Source organism: Vanacampus margaritifer, chromosome 14 (genome assembly GCF_051991255.1).
Source record: "Vanacampus margaritifer isolate UIUO_Vmar chromosome 14, RoL_Vmar_1.0, whole genome shotgun sequence".
Lineage (NCBI taxonomy): Eukaryota > Metazoa > Chordata > Actinopteri > Syngnathiformes > Syngnathidae > Vanacampus > Vanacampus margaritifer.
The window spans coordinates 3,643,015-3,670,060 of NC_135445.1; the positions used below are offsets into that span (position 1 = coordinate 3,643,015).

The 27,046-nt window shown below is 39.3% G+C and overlaps 1 protein-coding gene across 1 annotated transcript in view; it reads left to right on the forward strand.

The window, feature by feature from the left end:
• LOC144063686 (leucine-rich repeat-containing protein 75B-like) overlaps positions 1 to 25,565 on the forward strand; it is a 27,198-nt gene extending 1,633 nt beyond the window's left edge. The window contains exons 3-4 of the mRNA XM_077585460.1: positions 3,995 to 4,107; positions 18,893 to 25,565. Coding sequence (XP_077441586.1) covers positions 3,995 to 4,107; positions 18,893 to 19,487 — 708 coding nt within the window. The 3' untranslated portion in view covers positions 19,488 to 25,565. The remainder of the gene's footprint in view (positions 1 to 3,994; positions 4,108 to 18,892) is intronic.
• Positions 25,566 to 27,046: the final 1,481 nt, after the last annotated feature.

The window sequence follows — 27,046 nt, forward strand, 5'->3', positions numbered from 1 at the left end:
TAAGCTGAGTGGCTGTAAATCACGGGACAGACCCGGCAGCCATTACTGTTATCTGGCATCGGCAGTTTCAGAAAAGATGGGCTGCCTAAAGATTAACTCGCCGGGAGCTCGTTTTTACTCACTGAGTCCAAGAGGATAATGACCTGTGATTCTATCAATTCTAATCTTATCCCTGTTTACGTTGGCAAAGGAAAAGGAGGCAAAGTTAGGGGTTTGCAGATGCGTTCTCGTCGCTGCCTGGCGACCCGAGACATGACACAGTCGTGGACGTGACTGGCCTTTGGAGAGGCTGCGTGCTCATTTTAGATGGGCAGCTGCTGTCGCCGTGGCCAGTGTAATGCAGCAGTGACATGTTTTGAACCCTTTTTGCACTTCATCAAAACAGGCTAACTCGTAAATAGATTGTAAAGAAACAGCGTGTGTAGCATTTAAAGCCGCAGTCCAATCCATTGTGCATCTGTGTTCAAGTATCCGTTGCTTAAGGGGTTCAAAAACCACAGCTATCAAGCTAACTGCTAGCATGGCGTATTGCATTGTACAGTATGTTAGCATTTAGCTATATGGTTGTTTTCAATTTGAAAAAAAAGAAGCTCTGTTTTATGCTTAGTTAGCCTCATCTAGGTGTGGCATTAAACAGCTTGAAGCCTATTTTTTTTTTGATAAATGATTCACTATTTGCCAAACTGCTTCTTAATGCGAAGTGAGTTTGAACTGTTAAGGCACTGTTAACAATTTCCCTTTTGGAATGAATAAAGTGATCCGGATCCAACTTAATCATAATATTCTTTATTAAAAAATCAACCAAGCACTGAACAAAATAATAACTCAAAAGTTACATTTTATGTACTATTACTGTAACTACAATTATTATTATTATGTAAACAACAACAATGAACAGTTCATCCAAAATGAAAATGTAACCTTTATTCAATCACCGTCACGCATATGACGTGTTCAGGTTCAGAAACACTTCAACTACATGAAGGTGCATGAATAAAGGTTAAATTTTCTGTATCAGCCTCCTAACATTAATAAGTTTATTTTAACTCTTTGACTGCCAGATGTTTTCAGAAAAGGGATGCTGTGGGTGCCAGCCGATTTTAAGCATTTTGACTGATCTTTCAGGGTCCATAGAAAATTATGTGTTTGGAACTATGGAAACACACATACTACCAAAAAAAGATTGGACTCTCATCTTTCATCAGAAAAAAAAAGTTTGTTTCTACCTTATTCCGTTTTTCAGTAATCCACAATAGAAAATGGTTAGTTTCACCTCTGTTTTGAAACAAACGTCTTTTAACGTCTTTGGCACTCCTCCATAGGATTTTACTAAACGTTATTTAACGTTTTTGGCAGTCAAAGAGGCAGCTTTTTAAAAAAAAAAAAAATTTAAACATGAACAACAAATGCGTCTTTGTATGCCCTCATGCGGCATTTGTTAATGAAGGCTTCGCTAATCGTACTTTTTTCAACTGGTGTCCAGCCTTCCATTACGCTACGGCGCATGACGCAAGGCAGCTGTAAAAATAAAAGAAAGCACAAATTACATCATGTAACAGAAGTAACCAGGATCTCTTTAAGTCCCGATATCACAAAATTCACATTGTAATATGATATCTCTATGATTCATACCAATTCCGTTACACGTTGAGGAAATTTCAACAAGCAAAACATTAGTGAGATCTCAAACATGTCTCATTTGTCCGTTTCTTTTCCTGTGGCCAGTGTTCTACTGACAAATGACACCGTGTGTGCTTTGATGCCGCATGGGTCGCCGTTCCATTGTTCCAAATCACATATTCACACGGTGCAAGAATATATCATTAATCAGTATGCGTGGCTGCGTGTTCAGTCACCTAAGTGGCTGAAAATGGCAGCGCTGACTGTTTTGAAGCGAGAGGCATGTTTGTTTGTCACCCAAGAAACAAAGTGGCAGCTGGAATGGTTAATCGCCTTAAGGCAAATTGCCTCGTCTTTCTTTACCCTTCCTCACTCTCTCTCTTTTTGCCACACGACTTTCTTGTTGTTGTGTTGTGCCATTAATTAGATTTGCCCAGCTCAGCGCTACCTACTCCATTTATAGTCACAAAGGAAGAAAAGACGGAAAAGGAGAAGATCGAGGGACATGGAGGAAGAAGGAGGAGGTGGCAGTAGGACCGCCTTGTTCATGTTGCCAGGAGGAACATTTTTATTTATATATGTAGGATCTGAGAGATGCTTTGCCACAACCTTGTTTTTTAAAAAAAGACTTCAGCGAGACACTAGGGAAATAAATACAAGCAAACTGACAAGACACTCAGATACATATGGACAAGACTGTAGTGTACTCGTATTTCCACGATAGCAGCATGAAAAGTACCTTGGCGTATTTTGCTAACCTTCAAGTGTCCAACTCACGCATCCTTGGTGTAAGCTAGCTAACAAGAACAACATCCGGGTATTCCGTGTGTTCTTGTTTTTTTTTTGGTGTACGTGACTCAGGATGTTTATGAGATCAAATGGACAAAAACGAATATTGAGAAATGGCTAGTTTGTACAGTATATATTTGCGGATTTCTTGGAACGATGAGTAGTTGTCGCAGATGGACGACGCGTCGCCCCAGTTCTCGCATGACCGTACGGGAATCACCATCGTTGGCAGCAAAAATAGTGGATAATGAGAGATGGTCAAATGAACAGAGGTGGCCTATCCAGGTAAAGAAAGTAAAAACACTGCTACAGTTTGGCTTTAGCCACAGGTGCTAGCTAGCTAGCTAGGTCCCTAGCTAGCACGCCGGGTGCTTGTTTACCTGCTAGGGAGCTAGCTAGCTAGCATGAGGGGCTAAAGCCAAACTGTGGCAGGATTTTTACTTTTGTCTTCATATTTCATCTATTCAAATTAAGAGAAATAGTCTTCTGGACATAATATATTTATCTGTATCATATTTATTTAGACTTTTAATTGCTGAAAGATGAGCGTGAGGGGATGTTTCACTCTTTAGTGAGCTAGGTTTGCTTTGATTTCACTCTTTCATTCGATGTCCCTTGTTTGCTTTCAGTTCCGAATCTGTTTCGGCACAGTTTGAAGGAAAGTCTTGATGCTTCATGAAGCTTTACCCGTCCCATTTCTACAGATAACTGTGATGACCCAAAGCGGAAGCTCCACCTCTTCCATGATTGTGTTGACTTGCCTACCAAATACTTCGCTTCTTGTTTTTTTTTCTCAGGTTTTTTCTGTGTCTTACGGTCACTTCTTGTTTCTGCACTACAACACCAAATCAGGCTCCTTTGCCGTATCCATTTAATTACTTTTCACCCCCCCCCCCCCAAACCACAGACATCTGCTATCTGATCAGATTATCTGCTTTATGTGGAACGTCACATAACCTAACCCGGAAAGCAGGTTTGTGGACTAACTTTGGGCTGGTGGTTTACATAAAAGTTTCAACTAAAATTATTTTTTATTTCTTCTGGAGAGCTCAGTATTATTGTTCATTCGGTAAGTTTACCGATTTGACATGTCATCATCATTGCTCTCCTTTTTTTTTTTTTTGTATGTGTATATGCGTGCGTGCGTGTGTGTATTCATTAGTTCACCTAAAACCTATAAAAAAATCCCATACCGTTCACCTAAACCGAACACTTCCAGCCAGAGTTGTGAGGCCGTTAGGAGACCCGAGGAAGGACCAAAGAAAAGAAAGGAAAGTGAAATCCAGCACCGACTGCTGATTTTTTATTTTTTTTTAAGTTTGTTGTCCTGGTCTCCTGCCATAGCCCCCCTCCCACCAGTTACCTAAACCGGACAAAAGTGCTTAGTCGTGTTTTGCTGAATGTGTAAATTGGTTGCACATAGCCCCCCATTACAGAGTACAGTGTTTTCTTGTGTAAACCAAAGTCTAGTAATAATAATATAATCCCCTTCATCAAGTATCCCAACGTTTAGTCATTCCTGAACGCATCGTTGATTGAGATTTCCTCCCTTGTTATTCAATACACGTCCGTTGTACTGCTGCAGGAGACGGACTCCCTCAAGTCCACCAACAAGATCTGCCGCCAGCTCATTTACCACCTGACTCCGCACTCCAAGTGGACGAGACAAAGCGTTCCCAGGAGGAAGTCTCAGGCCTGGTGAGTGCACTGTCGCCGCCGCATCGTCACTCTTCAGACGGAAGCTCCCTGTCACGCCGGGCACATCCTCACCGTAAACATCCGCGCGACTCATAAATCCTCCTCAAAGCCTCTCTGAAATACTAATCGGACTTAGTGGATGGAAGTTTGGAGGAATGCTCCTTACCCTCCCGTTCTGTAACCTGAAGCACTTTTTACATTAAATCAGTGGCACTTTTTTTTATTTTTTTTTTTTTATTTTAAGATGAGGCAAGCAGGTCAGGGCCAATATTAGCATGAGTGCTTCAACCATATTGAATATTTGATTGTGGAGCTGCAGGCACACAAGTGAAGGTTCAGTCATGATGTAACGGAAATTGCATCCCAAACCTTTGATTGGGAGTCACGGCTGTTGCAAGAAAAAAAAAAAAAAAAAGAAGCCATGTCCTAAACAATCCAATAAATGAAATCTGTAGTGGAGACGTATCTTAAGCTACCTTAAGATAAGATATCACAAGCACAGTATTGCAAAGAGACTACCTATCGTTGGCTGACAAGGCCTAACCCCTAACAGGCTTTAAGACTTTCACTTAAAACATCTCACGCTTTTTTTTTTTTTGGAGAGCCCCAAAAAAAAATCATCTCACGCGTACACTGTGAACAAAAAACGGTGAATTTTTGTAGCCAATCATTTGCATAAGAAAACAGATTTAACATTGTTGAAAGTTCTTTGAGGTATTTGAAGACAATACAAACAACGGTTCTTTCGCCCCAGCCTTCATCTTGCCATGTTTGCAAACAACGATGAGCTCATTAGGGAGGTCTGATCCTCGCACAGCGGTTCACGCAGGGAAGACTCATTAAAACAGACAGGAACCGCTTCATATGGTTTGACTGTGCTCATGTGCCTAAATGCCAGGCTATTTATTAAGGGGGAGCAGAATAATTCAATCGCAGTTAATTGATGGCCAGGAAATGTGTTGATAGCGTTCAATCGACGGTTGACGCAATGGAGGTAAAGTGGAGTGCACTACTCAGCTGCCACCAGCAGAGGTGCTGTTGAGTCTGTCTTAAAAGGAACCCCCGACTGTCATGAGAAGTTTGCTCTATATTATTTATTTGGTTGTTACTAACATAACTATGACATTTATTTAAAAAATAATAATTTCCAGTTTAAAACATTTTGTAGAAACTTTATTTGGACATACGCCGGCATTGTTATTTACGCCACAACTCATTCAGTGCGTAGTGACGTAGAATGGCGGCAGGCTCTCTGGTAACAACCAAATAAATAATCTTGAGCAAACTTATCATTGCAATTCGGGGTTCTTTTTTAAAAGAAGACGGCTTCAGCTACATAAAAAAAAAAAAGTGGACTTACAGTATGAAGTGGCATTTTTTTTTACGGCCAATCAAAATGGCAGGTTATATCACATGGCCCAAAATTTTTTTGTGAGATCCTAACAGTTAGAATTTTGAAATGTGGAGTTTGATAATGAATTTGAAGTTTGAATTTGATTTTTTTGCATTGAATTTGAATTTGCTTCTCCGTGCCGACATCCATTTTTTTTCACAAGACATTTTTAAGATTAATTTTTAAGAAAATTTATTTTTTTTTAAATTCACAATCAAAATAAGTGTCTAACGCCGTACATCTAAAAAAAAAAGAAAAAAGAAAGTGAATTGCTAAATGTGTTCTCACTCGCCGACAATAATTTGTTTGCCATCATCTGGTTCCGCTTTTTGTTGGCAGGATTTTCAAACCCAGTGATCAAATACTCTTCCCGGCTTCCTTCAGGATAATTTTGCCGGCTAGAAAACAAAGCTCTTAGCAGATGGCTTGATGAAGGCTTCCACCATTGTACATGTTGAGTGGCTCAGCCCCAGGGCTGTGTTGTTTGACATCCCAGATGAGTCACTTTTCTTCATGGAAACTGAATAAATAAAATTAGCAATGTTAATGTCACAGCGGAGAGAAGCGCCAGCCAAAATCAAACAAACAAAAGCCCCTTCCGTATTGTGTATTCTTTTAGTGCAGGTGTGAAGTTGCAGTTGTAATGAGACAAGAGAGGAATAATGAATGCAGCGAACCCTTTGCCAGCGACGAGCTGCTACTCCGTCACAGGTTCCCTCGCGGGCTGCTCGGGCGGCAAAGCAGCGTAATTAGGAGTCGTTTGCTTGTCGTGCAAATCGCACATTTGACACATGACGCAAAGATGAAAGGTCGGTCAATATGAAACCGATTTCGTTGACCGGTGACGTCACAGCCCGATCCGGTGACCTCTTTGTGCTTTCGTTGCACCCTTAAACGACAAATCCGCCACTGATCTGATTCCACGTGACAAAACTGGATGCTCGTAAGCGATGAGCACTGCGACAGAACACACAGAAAACAGTTTGCCTTACATAACGGTATATCGCGGAGCGGCTGCTTTACTATGTCAAGGAACGGTTATGAAACCGGCATTGAGATGCACAGCTCAAAAAAAAACAGCGCAAATGCGTTCCGGTGATCTTTATTCACATCATCGAGATTCCGGTCATTTTTTTGTTTCATTCGATACTCTCATGGCTGCTTTGCAGTTCAAAAGACAATCGATAGGAGGTTAAGAGCTGTTTGAACCTTGGATTGAAAATGAAAAGCCTTCTGTTTTACAATCCTGTTTGCCTGTTGACATCTCATTCTGGCCCCGTGCCATGACGACGGGACTTTCCCGCTCATCATTGTCTTCCAGGAGATTTGGGGTCCACCACGGAAAGATCACAATTTTTCTTTTTTCTTTTTCTTTTTTTTCTTTTTTTCTGGAGAGCTCAGTATTGTTCATTCGGTAATTTTACCGATTTGACATGTCATCATCATTGCTCTCCTTTTTTTATTTTATTTTTTATTTTTTATTTTCATGTACATGGTTAAAGACCAGGTCAAAAAGTATGCAGTCTTGGCTAAGCTGTTCAACGTAAAGCAATATTTTTGACGGCCCAACGTAGCAGCAAATTCGTGTCAAGTTCTCCTCAAAGGGCTTCATAGACCTACAGTTTACTACGGGGGTGGAGAAGCGGCAGGAAAACAGGCCAAAAATTCCAGACGTCAGTGCTAAAGAAAAATTGCATACTAGGGATTGGTTTACCCAAATGGCCTGGTACTGGTCCAGGGCTTAGTAGCTGTGGAGTGCTTGCTGTGTTGAAGATTACTCCTGGAGAAAAACAAAACGTGACTTTGAACATATCTGGTTCGTCCGCTCTGACAGAGCCTGCTTCAGGGCCCGACCTCACAGGCTCATCAAAGGTCGAAGTGTTGACTCAGCGTACAGTTCGGAGGCACTGTGACTTGATTCCACAAATAGTTTGCGCACGTGGTCACATGTCACATGCATAGACTTTTCCAGAAAGACCGAACACGGATCATTTTCAAGAATAAACACCATCTCTGATGTTTCACGGGTGATTTATGGATCACCAGCAGTTAAGGACCTCAGAGGAGAAAAGTGGACTTGATGTAACAATATTGCCGAGGAGGGATTAAAGCTCCCGAACAAGGATGCAAGATTTCATTTCAGATTGGAGTCAATTATTCTCCCCAGAGCAGAAGCAAAGCAAGATCCTGGAGATTAGAAAACGCTAAGAGAATTCCAAGGAGAATCTGGTCCAGGACTTCCCTCAAGAGGAGAGATATGACGCTGTGACGTTCTCTCATGTCTGTTCGGGGATGATTCCGATTGTCTAAGCCTGCGAGTAAAGCTGAAACGAGACATTTTAATACGAACCATCACAGAGAAATAATCTGAGTCACGTCTTTGTGAATAGAACTGGAAGTTCTTTGGCAGTTTTACAGCCTCGGAGTGACTCTCTTATGATCTGAGCAGAAATTACTGGGGAATCCAAAGGTTGGAAGTAAGTCATAAGTAAGTCTCAAGTTTTAACCTTGAAGTTTACATTAACCCTGGAGAACCCACGGGGTCAAATTTGGCCCCTATAAATTTTGCTACTCAAATAACAAAGACCTTTTTTTTTTTTTTACAAATTTAACTTCAAAAGTCCAGAGTGCCACTTCTGACCCCTGCATGGGGCCATCTAGTGGATGAATATTGCACTTACATGAGCCAGAGTGGTGGTGACAAGATGGCTAAAATGCAACAAATAAAACAAAAAAATGATATTGTTCAATGTAGCTGTGTATTTGATTGATTATTTTCTTAAATTCTAAATCGTTTACTGACAGTTTTTGTTATTCAGATTTTTAACCCTTTATTCCCTAATGGAAAAAACATATATTTTGGTGTTCAGTGAACTTATAGCAGTCATCTAATGTAAAATTCATAATTTTCCAAAGAAGAAAAGGGTTCTTGGGTTCTCCAGGGTCAAGTCCCAAGTCACTGTGGCCGAAATCACGCAAGTCGAGTCCGCACTAGCGCTGAGTCATTACTCGGGTTAAGCAAGTTATAAGTCAAGTTGTACAATCTTGCTGAGTCACATTTGTTAGCCACTTTGTGCTCAGGATTTGTGTTTGGGTTTGTTAGCTGTACACATTCAGCTTGCTAACTTAGTTTTTGGTTGAATGGTTCTAAGACCAGTCTCCATATTTAGCATATTTTTACTTTATTGTCTTCTCAAACGCATAACGGTCATGAAACTTAGTGAATGTTTGACCAGCTATTAGTTAGCTTAAACTGCGTTCTGGGTTTTATGGTTACGAATGAAGTTAGATGTCCTTGCTGTTGTCTCCCTTATCTTTTGACTTGCATATTAACATTCTGTTGTTCCAGGTTTTGTCAAAACATAACCCTTGAATTCGAATTTAATCATCTTCGGAGCTCCCTCAATAACACTTGTTTCTTTAAGTGGCCTCTCCGCCGTGCGTTGCCAGGTTCCCGTGCACTACACACACACACACAAAATAACTTTTGGAAAACAAAAACTGATGAAAGTACAGATATTCAATTTTTTAATTTTTATTATTATTTTTTTCCCGGAGAGCTCAGTATTGTTCATTTGGTAATTTTACCGATTTGACATGTCATAATTGCTCTCCCTTTTTTTTTTTTTTTTTTGTATGTGGGTGCGTGCGAGTGTGTGTGTGTATTCATTAGTTCACCTAAAACCTATTAAAAAAAAATCCCATACCGTTCACCTAAACCGAACACTTCCAGCCAGAGTCGTGAGGCCGTCAGGAGACCCGAGGAAGGACCAAAGAAAGGAAAGTGAAAGTACAGATATTCAAATGGAAACAGGCGAGTCATTTTTTTTTTTAGTCGACTACTTGTAAGTCCCAAGTCTTAAATCTCTCACCACTGGGAGAATTGCACCCTAAACTACTTGATAGGTGACTTAGACTATGACACAAATTGGCAAACTAAGTTACCGTCCGGTTAGAAAAATGTGCAGGAATACTTCATAATGGTGAGTTATATTTTCTATCATTTTCATTAGTTTTTATGCTTTGTCTGTCGAGATGTGTCTCTGTGAAATCGGTCCATGGCGCCCCAAAAAAATAAAATAATAATAATAATTGGTTTAGTCAATTCAAAAAATCTTTAGTCGTCCACCAATCATTTTGCAGAGCTTTGAGAGGAAGCAGCTTGTGGAAGAAATTCCAACAGTCAACACAGCGGATGACACCTGCCCAAACAGCTGTCACCAACCCCGGCTCCTCTCACTCTTATCATCAGACGGCACAAAAGCTCGTAAGCCTTAAACGCCGCCGAGGCCAACCAGCTGAGTAATGCGTTCTGCTCCGAGACAAAAAGGCAACGTACGTAATTGCCACACTTTCCTCAATCGTTTTCGCTGCAACGCTGATTCAAGACAAACAAGGTTAAGTCATCTCGCGAAGCCGCTCCAATTACTTTCGCGGTGTCGTGCACGTTTGGAGCGGCTACTGCGAGGCCTCGCCGTCACCCCCCCCCCCCCCACGCAGTAAAAGCCAGATATGAAATTGTCTGCAATCCCGGCTCAATCTCGAAAAGTGCTAGAAGAAGCAATAATATTTTAGAATGATTGGAATATGAGCTTGAGTCATGTAAAATTCAACACCTATTACCAAATCATTAAAAGTGCCTCCAGAGATGCAGCAATGCCAGAAAATGTGAGATAGTGCAGTGGTGGAGAAAAATGAAAATTACCTTGATAATATATTAAGTGTGTCAACATTTGCCATGCAATTAATTAGTAGTGACGGGAAAATGAAGCTTCATGAAGCACTTGTGATGTTTTTTGACTCCACTAGATGGTGCTCTTGATTTAAATATAAAGGCTAGTGCAAAGGAAATTGATTACATTTCCACTGCATCTTTCACCCAAGAGTGCCATCTAGAGGAGTCAAAAAATATCACAAGTGCTTCATGAAGCTTCATTTTCCCATCACTAGCAATTAGTGTCATGAAAGCAAAAGCTGCGCAAGTAAAACAATTTTAAAAAGCTTTTTGATGTGATTTATGTGTTCTTTTGTTTTTAACTGGTGACTTAAAAGCAGTTTAACATTATTTCTTATCCTCAAATAATATTTTTAGTTCAATCTCTTCTTTTAGCAAATGATTTTCCCCTTTCTCTAAAAATGCTGAGAATTCTCTAGTGATTTTAAACATGTCAAGGAAAAAAAAAAACCCAAGAAAAAGCGGATGGTGCGGGTGTGAATACAAGCGCTCTAATCAGCAACCTTGCAGTGATTCCGCCTCCTCCTCTATCTCCGAGCTTGACAGCGCGTTTCCCCAGAGCCGGAGCTGCAACTGCAGCGCTGCTCGGTGTGGCAACAGCCCAACAAAATGGACTCTTTACAGTAAGCGAGGAGAAAAAAAACCCCAGTAACAGAACAGAGAGGAAGACAATCAATGCAATAACATGGAGGGAAATTGAAACAAGAAACCAGAGAAGTCAAATCAAATAAAAGTGAATGTGCTTCTTTCCTAAATTGCTCATTGCTGGATAAGATTGTTTTTGTAGTCTACCGACCGGAACGCGATGGGAGTTGTTTTAATCAATGACGTCGTCGATATTTTTTTGAAGCACAGTACGGTAATCCTTCTGTTTCGATGGACAGGCATAGAAACTAAAAAAATAAAAGGATTTCACGGTTTACTGTCTTTGAGTTGCGTCAAAATCTTTTTTAAAAATGGAGAAAATTCCAATTTTAACTTTAGATGGCACAAATATACTTTTATACGGATTTCACCGCCACAAGAAGATAAACCAACGGTACTCTTCAAGGGCGCTTCCAGATTCTCCCACGGCTCAAGAGCAGCTCCCGTGTTACGTATCAAGAAGTTTGCCCCTCTGGCGCAACCGTGCCGATCGATCCAAGGCATAAACAAGTCAAGACCAAAGTGTCGATGAATCTGATCGATTGATCGGATCCCTTGTGGCGCACGCAGCATCCGTTCCTCCGATGCTTTGAGCTCCTTCTCTGGTGCAGGAAGACATGAATTTCGTTTACAGATTATACTTTTAAATCGACCAAAACGGATTATATGCAGTTGGAAATGATTATTTGTGTGCTATTTACCCGCATAAAAAAAAAGTAATTGACACCCCCAAAAAATTTTGGGACTCGGTTCACTGATTCCTATTCTTAAAGGCTCTATCTCATTTCTCTATAATCAAATTAATTTTTTGCATTAGACTCTCTAAGCCTAATGGAGATGTTCACAGTATGTATATATATATATATATATATATATATATATATATATATATATATGTGTATATATATATATATATATTTTTTTTTTTTTGCAGAGGATAAAGAAATCCCACCTTGACTATTGTTTTTGGCCTACATGCAATTAGTATGTCCCGATACCAAAATCTTGACTATGATACTATATCTCCAATGCTATATCTTAAATATAAAAATCTTAAAATGAGCAAAGCACAGTCGACAGCTAAATAATTGCAGTACACGCGTGTTTTAATTGCATTCACTTAAAAAGGATACTAATTGGGATACTTTTGGCAAAATAAGAAATCCATTTTGAAAAATTTTAAACACTTTAAAATGACAGAACACAAAACATTTGAACATTTTATATAAGTTCTGTAGGCTACAAAAGTGCCACTCTACTTCCTTGACACCAATTCCTATTCAGGCAGGCCTTTGATGGAATCTTGTGGCATTTTAATGCAAATACCCCCCCCCCCCACCACCACCACTGAAAATAGCTGATGCAGGGTCCCACAAAAAATATGAATGTGTGATTTCATGACTAGTGAACTGCAAATATGTCGGGGATTACTGTATTTGTTTTCTAGAAATCTTATATATATATATAAATGATAGTTTCATTTTATTTGAATGTACGTTCCCTAAAAATCACATTCTATAAACCATCAAACGCAGGTTCGGTGTTAGCAGTTTAAATGCAACGGCAAAATAAACCAGCCCCCCGGGCTGCAATTTGATAATATGAGTAGTTTTGACCGGTGTTCCTGCGCTTACCTGGTTTTCAAGGGTTCAAACCTATTTAAAGAACAATCCTGAGCTAATTGTGTTGTTTGTCTGCAGCTGCCTCGGGGGCCCTTTGTGAAAAAAGTTAGCAGCTCCTGTTTTTTCTAGAAGGTCGACAACTCATCCCCTCCCTCTATTGTATGATCTTGGAATTATGGTTTTCAGTTTGTTTTGAGATTTTTTTTTTCTTTTTCTGGAGAGCTCATTATTGTTCATTCGGTAATTTTACCGATTTGACATGTCATCATCATTGCTCTCTTTTTTTTATTTATTTTTTATTTTTTTAAATATATATATATATATATATATATTTTTTTTTTTTGGGGGGGGGGATATTTGACCAACACCTAACTTTGACAGTACAGTAAAAAATAAAATAAAATACTGCAACAAGAAGAAAAAAACAACCACAGTTTTGATATGGATTAAATGATGCACAGGTGAAAGTAACCATAACCTCCTCTGTCAGCGAGGAAATAAAGAACCACAAACAGTTGCTCTTGTCTCTCTCTCTCTCTATATTACTCATTCATGAGAGTAAATGAAGGGGAACTTATAGTCTGCGTGGGAGGACAGTCATTACAAGTTTCTTCCGCCGCATGCTTTTAACTGTCACCCTGGAGGCACAATATACATGAGTTGCTTAATTCTTCCAGGAAAATTTACAAGAAAAAGGGTGACTGGTGAGCGTGCAGTCAAAGCCTTGACAACCCCCCCCACCCCCACCCGGACTTACAGTCCCCTCATGTCCTTCCATATAAGAAACAAGCAAAATTGGATCGAATCGTCTCACTTTAAAATGTATCGTCCTTGAACCCCTACATGTTTTTCCCCTTTATGGCATCGGGCCAACTCGAGACGAGCGGGAAATGGACGCGAAGGAAGCAGAAGGGTATAAATCGATCGTGGCATTTAAAAATGAACCGCTTTTACCTTGTTAAGGGGAAGCAATATGTGAACCACGTGGGACAAATTTATCAAGGATGTCAAAGAAAGATTGGGGTTAGGGCTGCGTTATTACCCTTGGTGTTAAAATCAAATGTCACACAAATCCATCTTAAATTCATATACTTGTTTTTTAACGAATGTATTTTTAACTCATCTCCTGCCAATGACGGCTATAAACGTCAAAAATTAATTTCAACTATTTCTATTAGTTTAACATTTTTTTCCACTTTTGTTAACAAGAATATGAAAACCTAGAATTGTTTTTTATTGTACATTTAGAACAGATATGAAATTTGTGATAAATCGCGAGTTAACTTGTGAAGTCATGAGATTAATTACGAGTAAAAACTTTCATCGCCTGACGCCCCAAATTTTTAATAATGTTTTCTTTCCTTTAAAAAAAAAATAATAATTCACTGCCGTTGACGGCTATAAATGTCCAAAAATAATTTTAACTATTTCTATTACTTTTCTATTAGAGTTAGTGAAGTCATGCGATTAATTACAATTTTTAAAAAATAACCACCTCTTGCCCCTAATTTTTAACAATCCTTTTTTTTAATGAATTTATGGCAGTGAATGAGTTAATAGCCGTCAATTACACACACATTTCTGGTAGTTGCGGGCCAACCCGGTCCGCTACTGTATAGAAAATGGATGGATGCACATTCCAGATGTATCATTGCACATCTGACCTTTCAAGTCAAGAAACAAACAAAAATACATAACACTGATGATAACTCTTTGACTGCCAAAAACGTTAAATAACGTTTAGTAAAATCCTATGGAGGAGTGCCAAAGACGTTAAAAGACGTTTGTTTCCTAACAGAGGTGAAACTAACCATTTTCTATTGTTGATTACTGAAAAACGGAATAAGGTAGAAACAAACTTTTTTTTTCTGATGAAAGATGAGCGTCCAATCTTTCATTTGGTAGTATGTGTGTTTCCATAGTCCAAACACATAATTTTCTGTGGACCTTGAAAGATCAGTCAAAATGCTTAAATCGGCTGGCACCCACGGCATCCCTTTTCTGAAAACGTCTGGCAGTCAAAGAGATAAAGAGACCTAAAAAAACTCAAGTATCACATATGATACATTTGACATCTTTTTAACAATGAGCGCCTCGGGAAAACAAAATAAAGCACTTCAGTCTTGTCTGCTCTAATGATGATGTGCAGCCCTTCAAAACACAGCTTCATTAGGCCAGACTTTCTCGAGGTTGCGCTGCCGGCCTTTGCAACATGCCGGTTCCCCTTCCGCCAGCGTTCTATTTCAATACGGCAAAAAGCCCCAGCAGACGCTTCCTTTCCCACCTCTGGGCTTTACATAACCACACAACAGCGAGCACCCTTGCTCCGTGCGTGAAAGTTAACAACATCCCCGAGGAAAGTCGGGCTATGAAAAGCAATTAGACTGTCTGCGCTCGCCCATCTGTAAGCAGCCGATAGTTTGACACACGAGACTCTGCGCTTATTAGATTCCTGCACTGTTGTGTCAGTTAGCTGCCGACCGTGTCAATAAAAGCAGTTTGCCGGCTTCATGCGGGGCACGCGTGCTGTTTTTGCATGTTCGTCACAAACGCTTCCTGACTGTGCTTATGTTTTCAGGTCGTTATTCTCGAGAAATTGTGGTAACTTTTGATTTCGAGGAGCATATTTGTTATTCATGGCCTTATTTGCGGTCTTTTGCCAGCCACAAAACGCAAGCTTCTAGCATGAAAAACAAAAAAACATCCAATTATATACACAGTGTAGGGTGCATTATGTTATCATCTGTAGCTAATTTAGCAATTTTTGTTGCAGTTCACGCGGTGTTAGCAAAATTATCGGAACACGTTTTGATGGCGTGTCTGTTGACTTTTTTCTTCTTCACACTATACAAGTTCATAAACAAAGGCAAATATTTTGTGCCCGGAAGATTTTTTTTTATTATTATTATTTTTTTTATATATTTTTTTATTTATTTTATTTTATTTTTATTTTTTTTTTCTGGAGAGCTCAGTATTGTTCATTCGGTAATTTTACCGATTTGACACGTCATCATCATTGCTCTCTTTTTTATTATTATTATTATTATTTTTTATTTATTTTTTCTGGAGAGCTCAGTATTGTTCATTCGGCAATTTTACCGATTTGACACGTCATCATTGCTCTCTTTTTTATTATTATTATTATTATTTTTTTATTGTGTATGTGCATGCATGTGAGTGTGTGTGTATTCATTAGTTCACCTAAAACCTATTTAAAAAAATCCCATACCGTTCACCAAAACCGAACACTTCCAGCCAGAGTCGTGAGGCCGTCAGGAGACCCGAGGAAGGACCAAAGAAAAGAAGATTTTTGTTCTCATTCCGCCAGATGTTATAAATCATTTTGGGGAAAAAAACAAACAAAAAACGGTGTCTCCTCTCCGCCACTGCTGCACTTATAAACTACATAGATGCAGGTGCAACGCAGGAGGCTCCGCCCACCACCATCCCAAAAACTGCGACGCACAACCAGAACGTAACAGTATCTGCGCTTTGGAAGTACAGACTCAGAATGCGAGTTCTTGTGCCACTCCTTGTGTTTACTCTTGATATTTTTGCGGGGCTCGCCATATCAGAACGACGGCGCAACATTGTGCAAAAGTACAAAGCGCGTCTTCAGAAATTGCAAAACGCCGGGCCGGCGGGCCGGCGGCCAAATGAGCAGCTTGTGGGTGGGAACTGTGGCCACGCAGCCCCGAGGCAGTGTGCTTGGAAGCTAAGTCTGGAGTCCTATTTTCTCTGCCTCATTAAAAAGGCAGCCCGAGACACCCGAACCCCCCTCCTGCACCTCCCACTCTCAGTCAGTGTACAAACCTTGCCTGACTTTGTTAGTTGTGCAGGATATCGTTTCCACAGACAAACAGGTGGGAGGGCCTCTCGCCGGGCAATGCCATAAATACGTTGCTAACTCTTGGAATTGCTCATCAATGTAAACATTTTCTAAACTGGACCTTTTCCTTTTTATTTTTATTTATTTACTTATTTTTTTCTCTCTGGAGAGCTCAGTATTGTTCATTCGGTAATTTTACCAATTTGACATCATCATTGCTCTCTCTTTTTTTTTTATTTTTTTTTTATAAATAGATTTTTTTTAATAAATTTTTATTTTGTATGTGGGTGAGTGCGTATTCATTAGTTCACCTAAAACCCATTAAAAAAAATCCCATATTGTTCACCTAAACCGAACACCAGAACCGTGAGGCCGTCAGGAGACCCGAGGAAGGACCAAAGAAAGGAAAGTGAAATCCACCAACCAAACTGGACCTTTTCCAATTCATGAATTATACTTCATGCTCCTGCATGACTGTACATAATACGTAAAGAAACTCCATCCACCTCCTGTTGTCAGAGCTACAAATCAACAAATTGGAATATAATGCACCAGTAGACCAAACCGACTCATTTATCATACCGTCATTAATAGTAGCACTAACGTTTGACGAATCGCTTGAATGAAACCACAGGCAGGCACTCATATGATTAAAATAATCTATAAAAATTACTTAAGGCTTTGGAGGCCAAATGAGAAATTTTTTACGAGCCGCTACAGCCAGTCAAGAAAAACATTAGATGAAGACGAACTGCGAAGTATACGGAGGAGGGGATGACGTAGAAGCCACTGCTTTAATCAATCATCTCCCGAATCAGCGCGCTGGTGGCGTCTTATTCATCAATTGAGCCTGAAGGGTGACAGATGCATATATTGCATGCAAATTAATGAGCAGGGAGAAGATCCAGAGGGACGCAGGCAAGCTAATTAGCCACAAACTTTAGCCGGTACACAAAAATATGCTTTCGGTTTATTTTGTTTTTAAGGGCCTCTGACAATCTTGTGTTGTTATGTACTTTCTGCAAAGAAGTCGCGGCCTCCAGCCAATCCCAGCGGAGCGTTGTCTTCAACTCTCCTTGAAAGTCGATTTTCGGAGGCGTGCACGAGTCTCCGGGGTAAAACCAAAATGACAACAAAACAAATACGACAAACGTGTTATGAACTGACGTTAGCGTAAGTCCATCCTTGTTGTTTGTGCGCCGTCTTTCATTTCACAGTTTTTTTTTGTTGTTGTTTTTGTTGCAGAAACGATGTCCGCGCCCAGGAGACAGAAGTCATTACTCGGGACTGAGACGTATTCAAATGCAAATTCTCTCATTACATTATTGATCGCCGCGCTTGTTACACTCTACTGGAGCTTGCGGGTTCCTTTTTCTTTTTCTTTTGCATACTTTGCCGTTCCTGCAGTCTTAATGGGACAGCGTGGCAGCTCTTCTATAGAGCCTTTGAAAATAAGCACAAGATAGTTAAGTAAAGGCACACACGGAACTACGAGTATTCATCCCTCCGTTTTCGATACCGCTTATTTTCATTAGGAATCGCTGGAGTCTGTCCTGGCTGGGAGACCCCCGATCGCAGAACAGACACAGAACGAGAGATAAAGATAGAGATGGACATCTACAACAAATTTTCCTTCGAGCAGTCTTTTGTCTCCTAGTGGTCCCATCCGAGAGCAAATGTATCCTACCGGTCCGTCTTTACACCCAATTTGCCTCCAAAACCTTTGAAAAAGTCTGGCTGAGGCTCGTGACTCTTGGTTTTGTCCTGGTACTCAAGGCCGTCGTCTCCACACTCAACTTCCCGCTAAAACCATTTCCTCTGGGACTTCAATCTCTCTAGGTTACCCTATATCGGTCTTTGTGGGTTTTTTTTAGTGACAGCTGGACGGTAGATGGTTCTTGTGACGACACAAGCCTCCCCGATATTCCGTTGACCTCGCCGATCGCAAGGGACACACATACGGAAAGATTGGTTCAGTTCCAACGTCCCATTTAGTCTCCTTTCTGTTCGCACGATGGGTCTACCAGAGGTTGACCTTCCGTCAGTCCGTCAATGACAGATGCCCGTTTTGTTGATGTAATCGTCAATCCGTCAGTGACGGACGTCCTATTGACAGAAACATTGACAGACGCTCATTTTGCTGGGCAATCGACGAATGACGGATTGACGATTCGGCTTGAAATATTGACGGATGGACGAGGGTGTCCCGACTGTTGACCATTGCTGAATAACGGACGCTCAAAATTCATGGATCTCTGGGGTTTACTACATTCATGCGTCGGCATTCGGATCCACACTTGGAGACGAAGCTGCTCATGGTTGTAGCTCTGCAGAGGTCGTAGCTCCTCTGGGTTATACCAGCGTAGACTAGCGGCAAAAGGCAAATTGCTCCGATATTCTTTGTGTAGTAAAAACAAGATCTGAAGATCTACCAATCGTCTCCGCCAAAGAATGTCACAGCCAAAAACTCACAAAACCGTTCACAACTTCTGCCAAAACCTGCACTGACCGCTCCAAAACGAACCGCCCCAACTTTATTTTCTCTCCTTTTTTCCAAATAGTCTGAAGACCACCCTGAAGAAAAAGCTGTCCGGCGACGTGGTCAACCTCTCCGGCATCCCTCTCTCCGGAAGAGACGTCCACCGCGTGGCCTTCTACCTGCAGGGCGCCGGCGACGCCGTGTCAGCCGTGGACTTGAGCTTCACCGGGCTTCAGGACGACAGCTTGCGGCTGCTGCTGCCGGCAATCGGCGGTCTGCCCAAGCTCACCACGCTCGCCGTCAACGGCAACCGTCTGACGGCGGCCGTCCTGAAGGACCTGATGGAGGCGGTCAAAGACCCCAAGAAGTTCCCCAGCCTGGCGTGGATCGACCTGGGCAACAACGTGGACATCTTCACCGTGCCGCAGCCGCTGCTGGTGGCCCTGCGCCGCCGCTTCGGTTTGCGCAGCAGCCTGCCGACCATTTACGAGTACGGCGAGGCAAAGACTTTAAACCGCTACGTTCCCAACATGGAGACTTCCGTGGAGGAGGCCAGCGTGTATGAGGAGGGCGAAGAAGGCGAGGAAGAAGATGAAGATAGGCTGGAGCTTCACGCTTGGGGCTTTGCGGAGGATAGAACGTCCAGGAATGTGCAGGTGGCATTTTTTGGGAGGTGATCAAGAAAATACGTCTCCGAGTTTCCTGACTCCTAATCTTACGGCGGCGTATTAGTGCCACGTATGTTTTATTTAGAGAGGGGGTAATATTAAGTGGCAAATTTGCCACGTCATAAAATGAAGTGAAAGTTTTTTCTCGCAAATTTGCTACTTTGCCATTTCATAAAGTCACAAATTTGCGATTTTTTTCTCGCAAATTTGCTCATTTATAGTCACAAATTTGCGAGTTTTTTTCTCTGTATATTACCCCCTCCAAAAAATATATATATATTTATACGTGGTCCTAATACGCCATCTGAGAAAAAACTTGCAAATTTGCGGTTTTATGAAGTGGCAAATTTGCGACGTCATTAAGTGAAGTGAAAGTTTTTTCTCGCAAATTTGCTATTTTGCCATTTTATAAAGTCACAAATTTGAGAGTTTTTTCTCGCAAATTTGCTCATTTATAGTTACAAATTTGCGAGAAAAAACTTTATAAAGTGGCAAATTTGCCACGTCATAAAGTGAAGTGAAAGTTTTTTCTCGCAAATTTGTAACTATTAATGAGCAAATTTGCGAGTTTTTTCTCTGTATATTACACCCTCTAAAAAAATATATATATATTTATACGTGGTCCTAATACGCCATCTGAGAAAAAACTTGCAAATTTGCGGTTTTATGAAGTGGCAAATTTGCGACGTCATTAAGTGAAGTAAAAAGTTTTTTCTCGCAAATTTGCTATTTTGCCATTTTATAAAGTCACAAATTTGTGAGTTTTTTCTCGCAAATTTGCTCATTTATAGTTACAAATTTGCGAGAAAAAACTTTATAAAGTGGCAAATTTGCCACGTCATAAAGTGAAGTGAAAGTTTTTTCTCGCAAATTTGTAACTATTAATGAGCAAATTTGCGAGTTTTTTCTCTGTATATTACACCCTCTAAAAAAATATATATATATTTATACGTGGTCCTAATACGTCATCTGAGAAAAAACTTGCAAATTTGCGGTTTTATGAAGTGGCAAATTTGCGACGTCATTAAGTGAAGTAAAAAGTTTTTTCTCGCAAATTTGCTATTTTGCCATTTTATAAAGTCACAAATTTGTGAGTTTTTTCTCGCAAATTTGCTCATTTATAGTTACAAATTTGCGAGAAAAAACTTTATAAAGTGGCAAATTTGCCACGTCATAAAGTGAAGTGAAAGTTTTTTCTCGCAAATTTGTAACTATTAATGAGCAAATTTGCGAGTTTTTTCTCTGTATATTACACCCTCTAAAAAAATATATATATATTTATGCGTGGTCCTAATACGTCATCTGAGAAAAAACTTGCAAATTTGCGGTTTTATGAAGTGGCAAATTTGCGACGTCATTAAGTGAAGTAAAAAGTTTTTTCTCGCAAATTTGCTATTTTGCCATTTTATAAAGTCACAAATTTGTGAGTTTTTTCTCGCAAATTTGCTCATTTATAGTTACAAATTTGCAAATTTTTTTTTAGAAAGGGGCAAATTTACCACGTCATAAAGTAAAGTGAAAGTTTTTTCTCGCAAATTTGTAACTATAAATGAGCAAATTTGCGATTTTTTTCTCTGTATATTACTCCCTATAAAAAAAAATATATATATTTATACGTGGTCCTAATACGCCATCTGAGAAAAAACTTTGCGGTTTTATGAAGTGGCAAATTTGCGACGTCATTAAGTGAAGTAAAAAGTTTTTTCTCGCAAATTTGCTATTTTGCCATTTTATAAAGTCACAAATTTGTGAGTTTTTTCTCGCAAATTTGCTCATTTATAGTTACAAATTTGCGAGAAAAAACTTTATAAAGTGGCAAATTTGCCACGTCATAAAGTGAAGTGAAAGTTTTTTCTCGCAAATTTGTAACTATTAATGAGCAAATTTGCGAGTTTTTTCTCTGTATATTACACCCTCTAAAAAAATATATATATATTTATACGTGGTCCTAATACGTCATCTGAGAAAAAACTTGCAAATTTGCGGTTTTATGAAGTGGCAAATTTGCGACGTCATTAAGTGAAGTAAAAAGTTTTTTCTCGCAAATTTGCTATTTTGCCATTTTATAAAGTCACAAATTTGTGAGTTTTTTCTCGCAAATTTGCTCATTTATAGTTACAAATTTGCAAATTTTTTTTTAGAAAGGGGCAAATTTACCACGTCATAAAGTAAAGTGAAAGTTTTTTCTCGCAAATTTGTAACTATAAATGAGCAAATTTGCGATTTTTTTCTCTGTATATTACTCCCTATAAAAAAAAAAATATATATTTATACGTGGTCCTAATACGCCATCTGAGAAAAAACTTTGCGGTTTTATGAAGTGGCAGATTTGCGACGTCATTAAGTGAAGTGAAAGTTTTTTCTCGCAAATTTGCTACTTTGCCATTTTATAAAGTCACAAATTTGTGAGTTTTTTCTCGCAAATTTGCCCTTTTATAGTTACAAATTTGCGAGAAAAAACTTGATGACGTGGCAAATTTGCCACGCCATAAAGTGAAGTGAAAGTTTTTTCTCGCAAATTTGTAACTATAAATGAGCAAATTTGCGAGTTTTTTCTCTGTATATTACTCCCTCTAAAAATATATATATATATTTATACGTGGTCCTAATACGCCATCTGAGAAAAAACTTGCAAATTTGCGGTTTTATGAAGTGGCAAATTTGCGACGTCATTAAGTGAAGTAAAAAGTTTTTTCTCGCAAATTTGCTATTTTGCCATTTTATAAAGTCACAAATTTGTGAGTTTTTGCTCGCAAATTTGCCCTTTTATAGTTACAAATTTGCGAGAAAAAACTTTGACGTGGCAAATTTGCCACGCCATAAAGTGAAGTGAAAGTTTTTTCTCGCAAATTTGTAACTATAAATGAGCAAATTTGCGAGTTTTTTCTCTGTATATTACTCCCTCTAAATATATATATATATTTATACGTGGTCCTAATACGCCATCGTATAATCTTGTATCTTGAGCTGAAATTAAAATGTAGTCTGGCTCGGACACTCTATTTATGAGATAATTTATCTTCTTACAGCGAGACAGTTTATGGCAGCGGCTTTCGAACTTAGAGATTTATGTGATACGACACAATCAATTCAGGACATTTGACTGGCCCAAAGCTAAGGCAGGAGTAGTTGGTTTAGCATATTTGTAGTTTGTGTATTGGTTCACTAGTCACCGTATGTGTGTACTTGGTAAAAATGATCAAATATAATTTATTACTAATTATTTTGCGGACCTTTAATCCGAGGAGACCCCGAGAGAAACAGGGACTCCGCCGTCTGTGTCTCTTCCTGACCACTGGAGAATCTCGGCAGTTAAGTGCCTTGCACAAGGGCACCTTCGCAGTCACTGACAATATGTTTACACAATCTGTATCGTTCCTATTTGCTGACATTGCCATTTGGGAAATGATGTGTTCCTGGTCAATATGTTGAATAAGTTTACAACAAACCTGTTCCTGAAACTGACAATAATCAGATATTCAGGTGCCAAAAACAGGAAGTCAACACTATGTTGATCGTACAATATTTTAAAAACATTTTTTTTATCCAACCGTTTTTATGAACTAAAAGAAAACAGGGTACAATAGTTCATTTAACCTTTTCTAGATAGGTGAGCTACAAAAAATAAAAGTAGACGTTTAAAAGGCATGAATGGTCCAAACAGTGGCAGCACAGTAGATAGTCTGCCTCACAGGTTTGAGGTTCAGGGTTTGAACCCTTTGCAAGCTTTCCAATACGTGCATGTTTTTTTTTTTCCCGTGTACTCATCCCAGACTCCCAAAAACATGCATGGCAGCTTCATTGAGGACTCTAAATTGTCAATATTTGTGAATACTTGTTTGTCTATATGTGCCCTCTGATTGGCTGGAGAACAGCCCAAGATGTTTCCTGCCTCGCTTTCCAAATGTCATCTTAAAGAGCAACTAAACCCTAAAAACTTTTAAACCAAAAATACAATGTTGGGTGAAATCATTCTCAGCTGCAGATGGGAAGTAAAGAGTTACCTATTTAGTTACTATTAAAATAGTTTGGTTAGTCACATTTGGGTAAGCCTGTTTTGCTAGAAGATCGTAAGGTACCATATTAGCCACAATGGTGCTAAACTGCTTAGTCAGCTTATCGTGTTATTGATTGCATCGCTCGTGGCTCAAAGACCTTTGGAAAAGAGATGGAAAGATTTTGCTAGCGAGAAGTTTTAAAAGGTTTTTCTGGTGAGCGGCACAAGCACAGGGCGAGGTGAACATTTGGCGTTGGAGATGTAGGGGCCAACATTTACCAACTCTAACACACTCACACAAACTGCATAATGAGCTGGGCCAGATTAATACACACCTGATTTTTGTAAATTAAAAGACCTAACGAGTCCACCAAATCCCATGGAATGTTTTAAATTGATTTTTTTTTTGAATAAATATTTAATATATTTACATAAAGAGTAGTTGATAAAGAATACAGTATATCATCGCTGCCATGTGAAAGACACATTTTGTCTTTATTATTATTATTATTTTTACATGTTTATGTTTTTTGGGATGAAACTGTATACAGACATCCCCAAAACGTAAAAATCAAAACAAAAAGAAGAAGAGAAAAAAAAAGGACATAGTAATGCCAATTTTGACAATAACAGAAGAAAATTTGACATCTTGGGTTTCGTTCCCCTTTAAGAATTGGCCGTACTTGCGAATGTCAGTGAGTTCATTTGTATCCTCTAAATGGCCCCATTCGGTATGAATGTGAATTTGTCTATACGTGCCCTGAAATTGGCTAGCAACCAGTCGAGGGTGTAACCGGCTTCTCTTGCCAAAAGTCAGCTCAGTGACAAAAAAGAAAACAAGTACTATAAAAAAAAATGGATGGATAAACCAAACTGCATTTCTGACTCTAGCTTTGTTTATCACACGCTCTCTTTTTTTTGGATATGTGCCGCCTACGAACTGATTACTGCCTGGTTGGGTTCCCTCAGCCTATTTTTTTCTCTCTCAGTAAATAGGACGAGCCCCAGATCATTTTGATGATGGCTTATGATTGATTCTATTTTATTCAGAGGGACGCGAACGATGCCATTTCCACTCGTGTGCAATCCAGGGCGCATTTACAGTCGAGTACTCGTGGCATGAATACACACAGCTTCTCTTTCAGTCACATTTTAAACTGCGTGCTGTAGCATGTTTTTATGTACATGGCTACAAATATATCTCTTTTTCGATTTTTGACACTTTATCTTGTTGATGTCTTGTGTACTTCTTTCTAAGGTATTGTATTTTTTTTTTTCCTGCTGGGATATTAACTCATTCACTGCCATTGACGGCTATAGACGTCAACAATTCATTTGACCTATTTCTATTAGTTTAACTTTTTTTTCCTACTTTTGTCAACAAAAGTATGAAAACCTAGATTTTTATTTTTAGAAATACAGATATAAAATGTGTGATTAATCGCGAGTTAACTATTGAAGTCATGCGATTAATTACAATTAAAAATGTTAGTCGCCTGACGCGATTTAAAGATTATTATTAAAGCCGATTAAATTTTTTAATCATAATTAATCGCATGACTTCACTAGTTAACTCACAATTAATCACAAATTTTATATCTGTTCTAAATGTACAATAAAAAAATATAGGTTTTCATACTTTTAACAAAAGTAGAAAAAAAACTGTTGAACTAAAAGAAATAGTTCAAATGAATTTTTGACGTCTATAGCCGTCAATGGCAGTGAATGAGTTAATGAGAAGGATGCCTCTTGTGTGTGTGTTTGTATAATTAGAGCGTAAATTGCTATCTTTTCATTGCAGAAATGAAATGTTTGCTCATTTGCACTTTAAGGACGGCGAGGCCTCCGAGTAAATAGACTTTGTTTTAATGAGTCTTTGTTGATATGAAAACAAGAAGTTAATGAGACACGATATCCTAAAGTGATTGTTTTGATCATTTTCGGCTCATAAGGTGACGATGTGGGCATCATCTCAAGTATTTGTTTTTGTTTTTTCAGAAGTCTGATAAATGGAGTTGTTGCTCGCTTTGAAAAAAAAAAAGTGACGTTTGCCTGCTCTTGCTTCCAAAATAAACTCATAATTTTGTGGACTTTGTGTCTGTCGGCTTTGGAATAAAATCAACACTCCAGTTTATAAAGCGTCTGACGGTCTTTTGACTTTTGCAGCAAATTGGTTCAACGCAACCAGTTTGAGTGGAATGAAAGAAGAGGAAATCAATGTTTAACTGTTTTTCTTTCTCTGAACTTGATCCTGCACATTGTATCACCACTGGCGTGTGTGCACGCGCGTGTGCGTGAGCGAGAGAGAGAGAGAGAGAGAGAGAGAGAGAGAGAGAGAGCTTGCAAAACGCTGACAGCCGCATCTTGTTTTTCTCCTTCTTCTTCTTTCCCATCGGCACGTTTGCATGTCAGCGTTTCATCTGGTCTGTGTGAAGGAGTGTCGCCCTGAGCCGACCTGTCACGGGAAGAATAATACCAACATCCTGCCAGCGAGGCCAGTTTTTCCCCTCCAAATGAAGAAGGGGATGAAAACGTTTGGAAAACACAGTAGGAAAAGAGCAGTAGAAAACATACAAAGGTTTTGTATTGAACCATAAACAACACGGCACGGTTGTCAAGGCAGAAGTGGATCACCCCTGGGCCCTGAGAGTGAATATATTCGAGAGCAATACATCGTAAGATACATCCGAATGCAAACAACAAAGAAGAACCGTTTCAATTCTAATAGTGGCTAATTTGTGTCGTCCTTTCTTATCCACAATGCTGGGTCAGTTGCTGGTTGAATTCGAGCAGCAGCTCTGGGACTTTAAAAAAAGGTCCAACAACGCCATCTAGTGGGGAGGAAAGGAAAAAGGCTTTAAATGGGCCTCTGCAGAAGGATCCATTTGGGGGAATTCACAGCAATGCTGGAAAAGGTTAACACAGGTTCCAACGGAGATGCAGAGAGGGTCATAAAAAGTCATACATGTGGACGTCTTTTGAAATTTATATTTTTAACTCCTGTTGTGAATTTTCCCATTCGTCTAAAAAGTACTGAAACATTGAGCAATTGGATATTCAGAAGAAAAGTTTCCAGATGGTCAAATAAAGTTAACCTCTAAAGGTTACGGTGCATATTAGCTTAATTTTGATATTTCATCCTGTGTGTGCGTGTGTGTGTGTGACAGTGATTTATGATTCACAGATGATTAGTCAAATGAAATGCTTATCTTGGTCAACGCTGCTGTCAGCCAGCTAATATCCTGAAAACTAATTTAAAATCCTTCCCCTCACTGAGGCCAAAATTGCTGTCTTTTATACATTTTTTCCCCATATAAAATAATGTAAATGCAATTAATCTGTTCCCAAGCTCCAAAACCAGAAAATTCCTATTTTAATTTCTATTCATGTTTTTTACATTTACACCCTGTACAGTATTTAAACAATAAAAAATACCTTGCCTTTTTTTGTTGTGGTGTGATGGCATCAGTGGATTAAACATGCTATGGAAATGCTTGCTTTAGTTCAGTGCCGAGTTTGTGTATTTTACATTTGGCATATTGTTAGACTACTCAGCGGTCCTTGCGTGCGT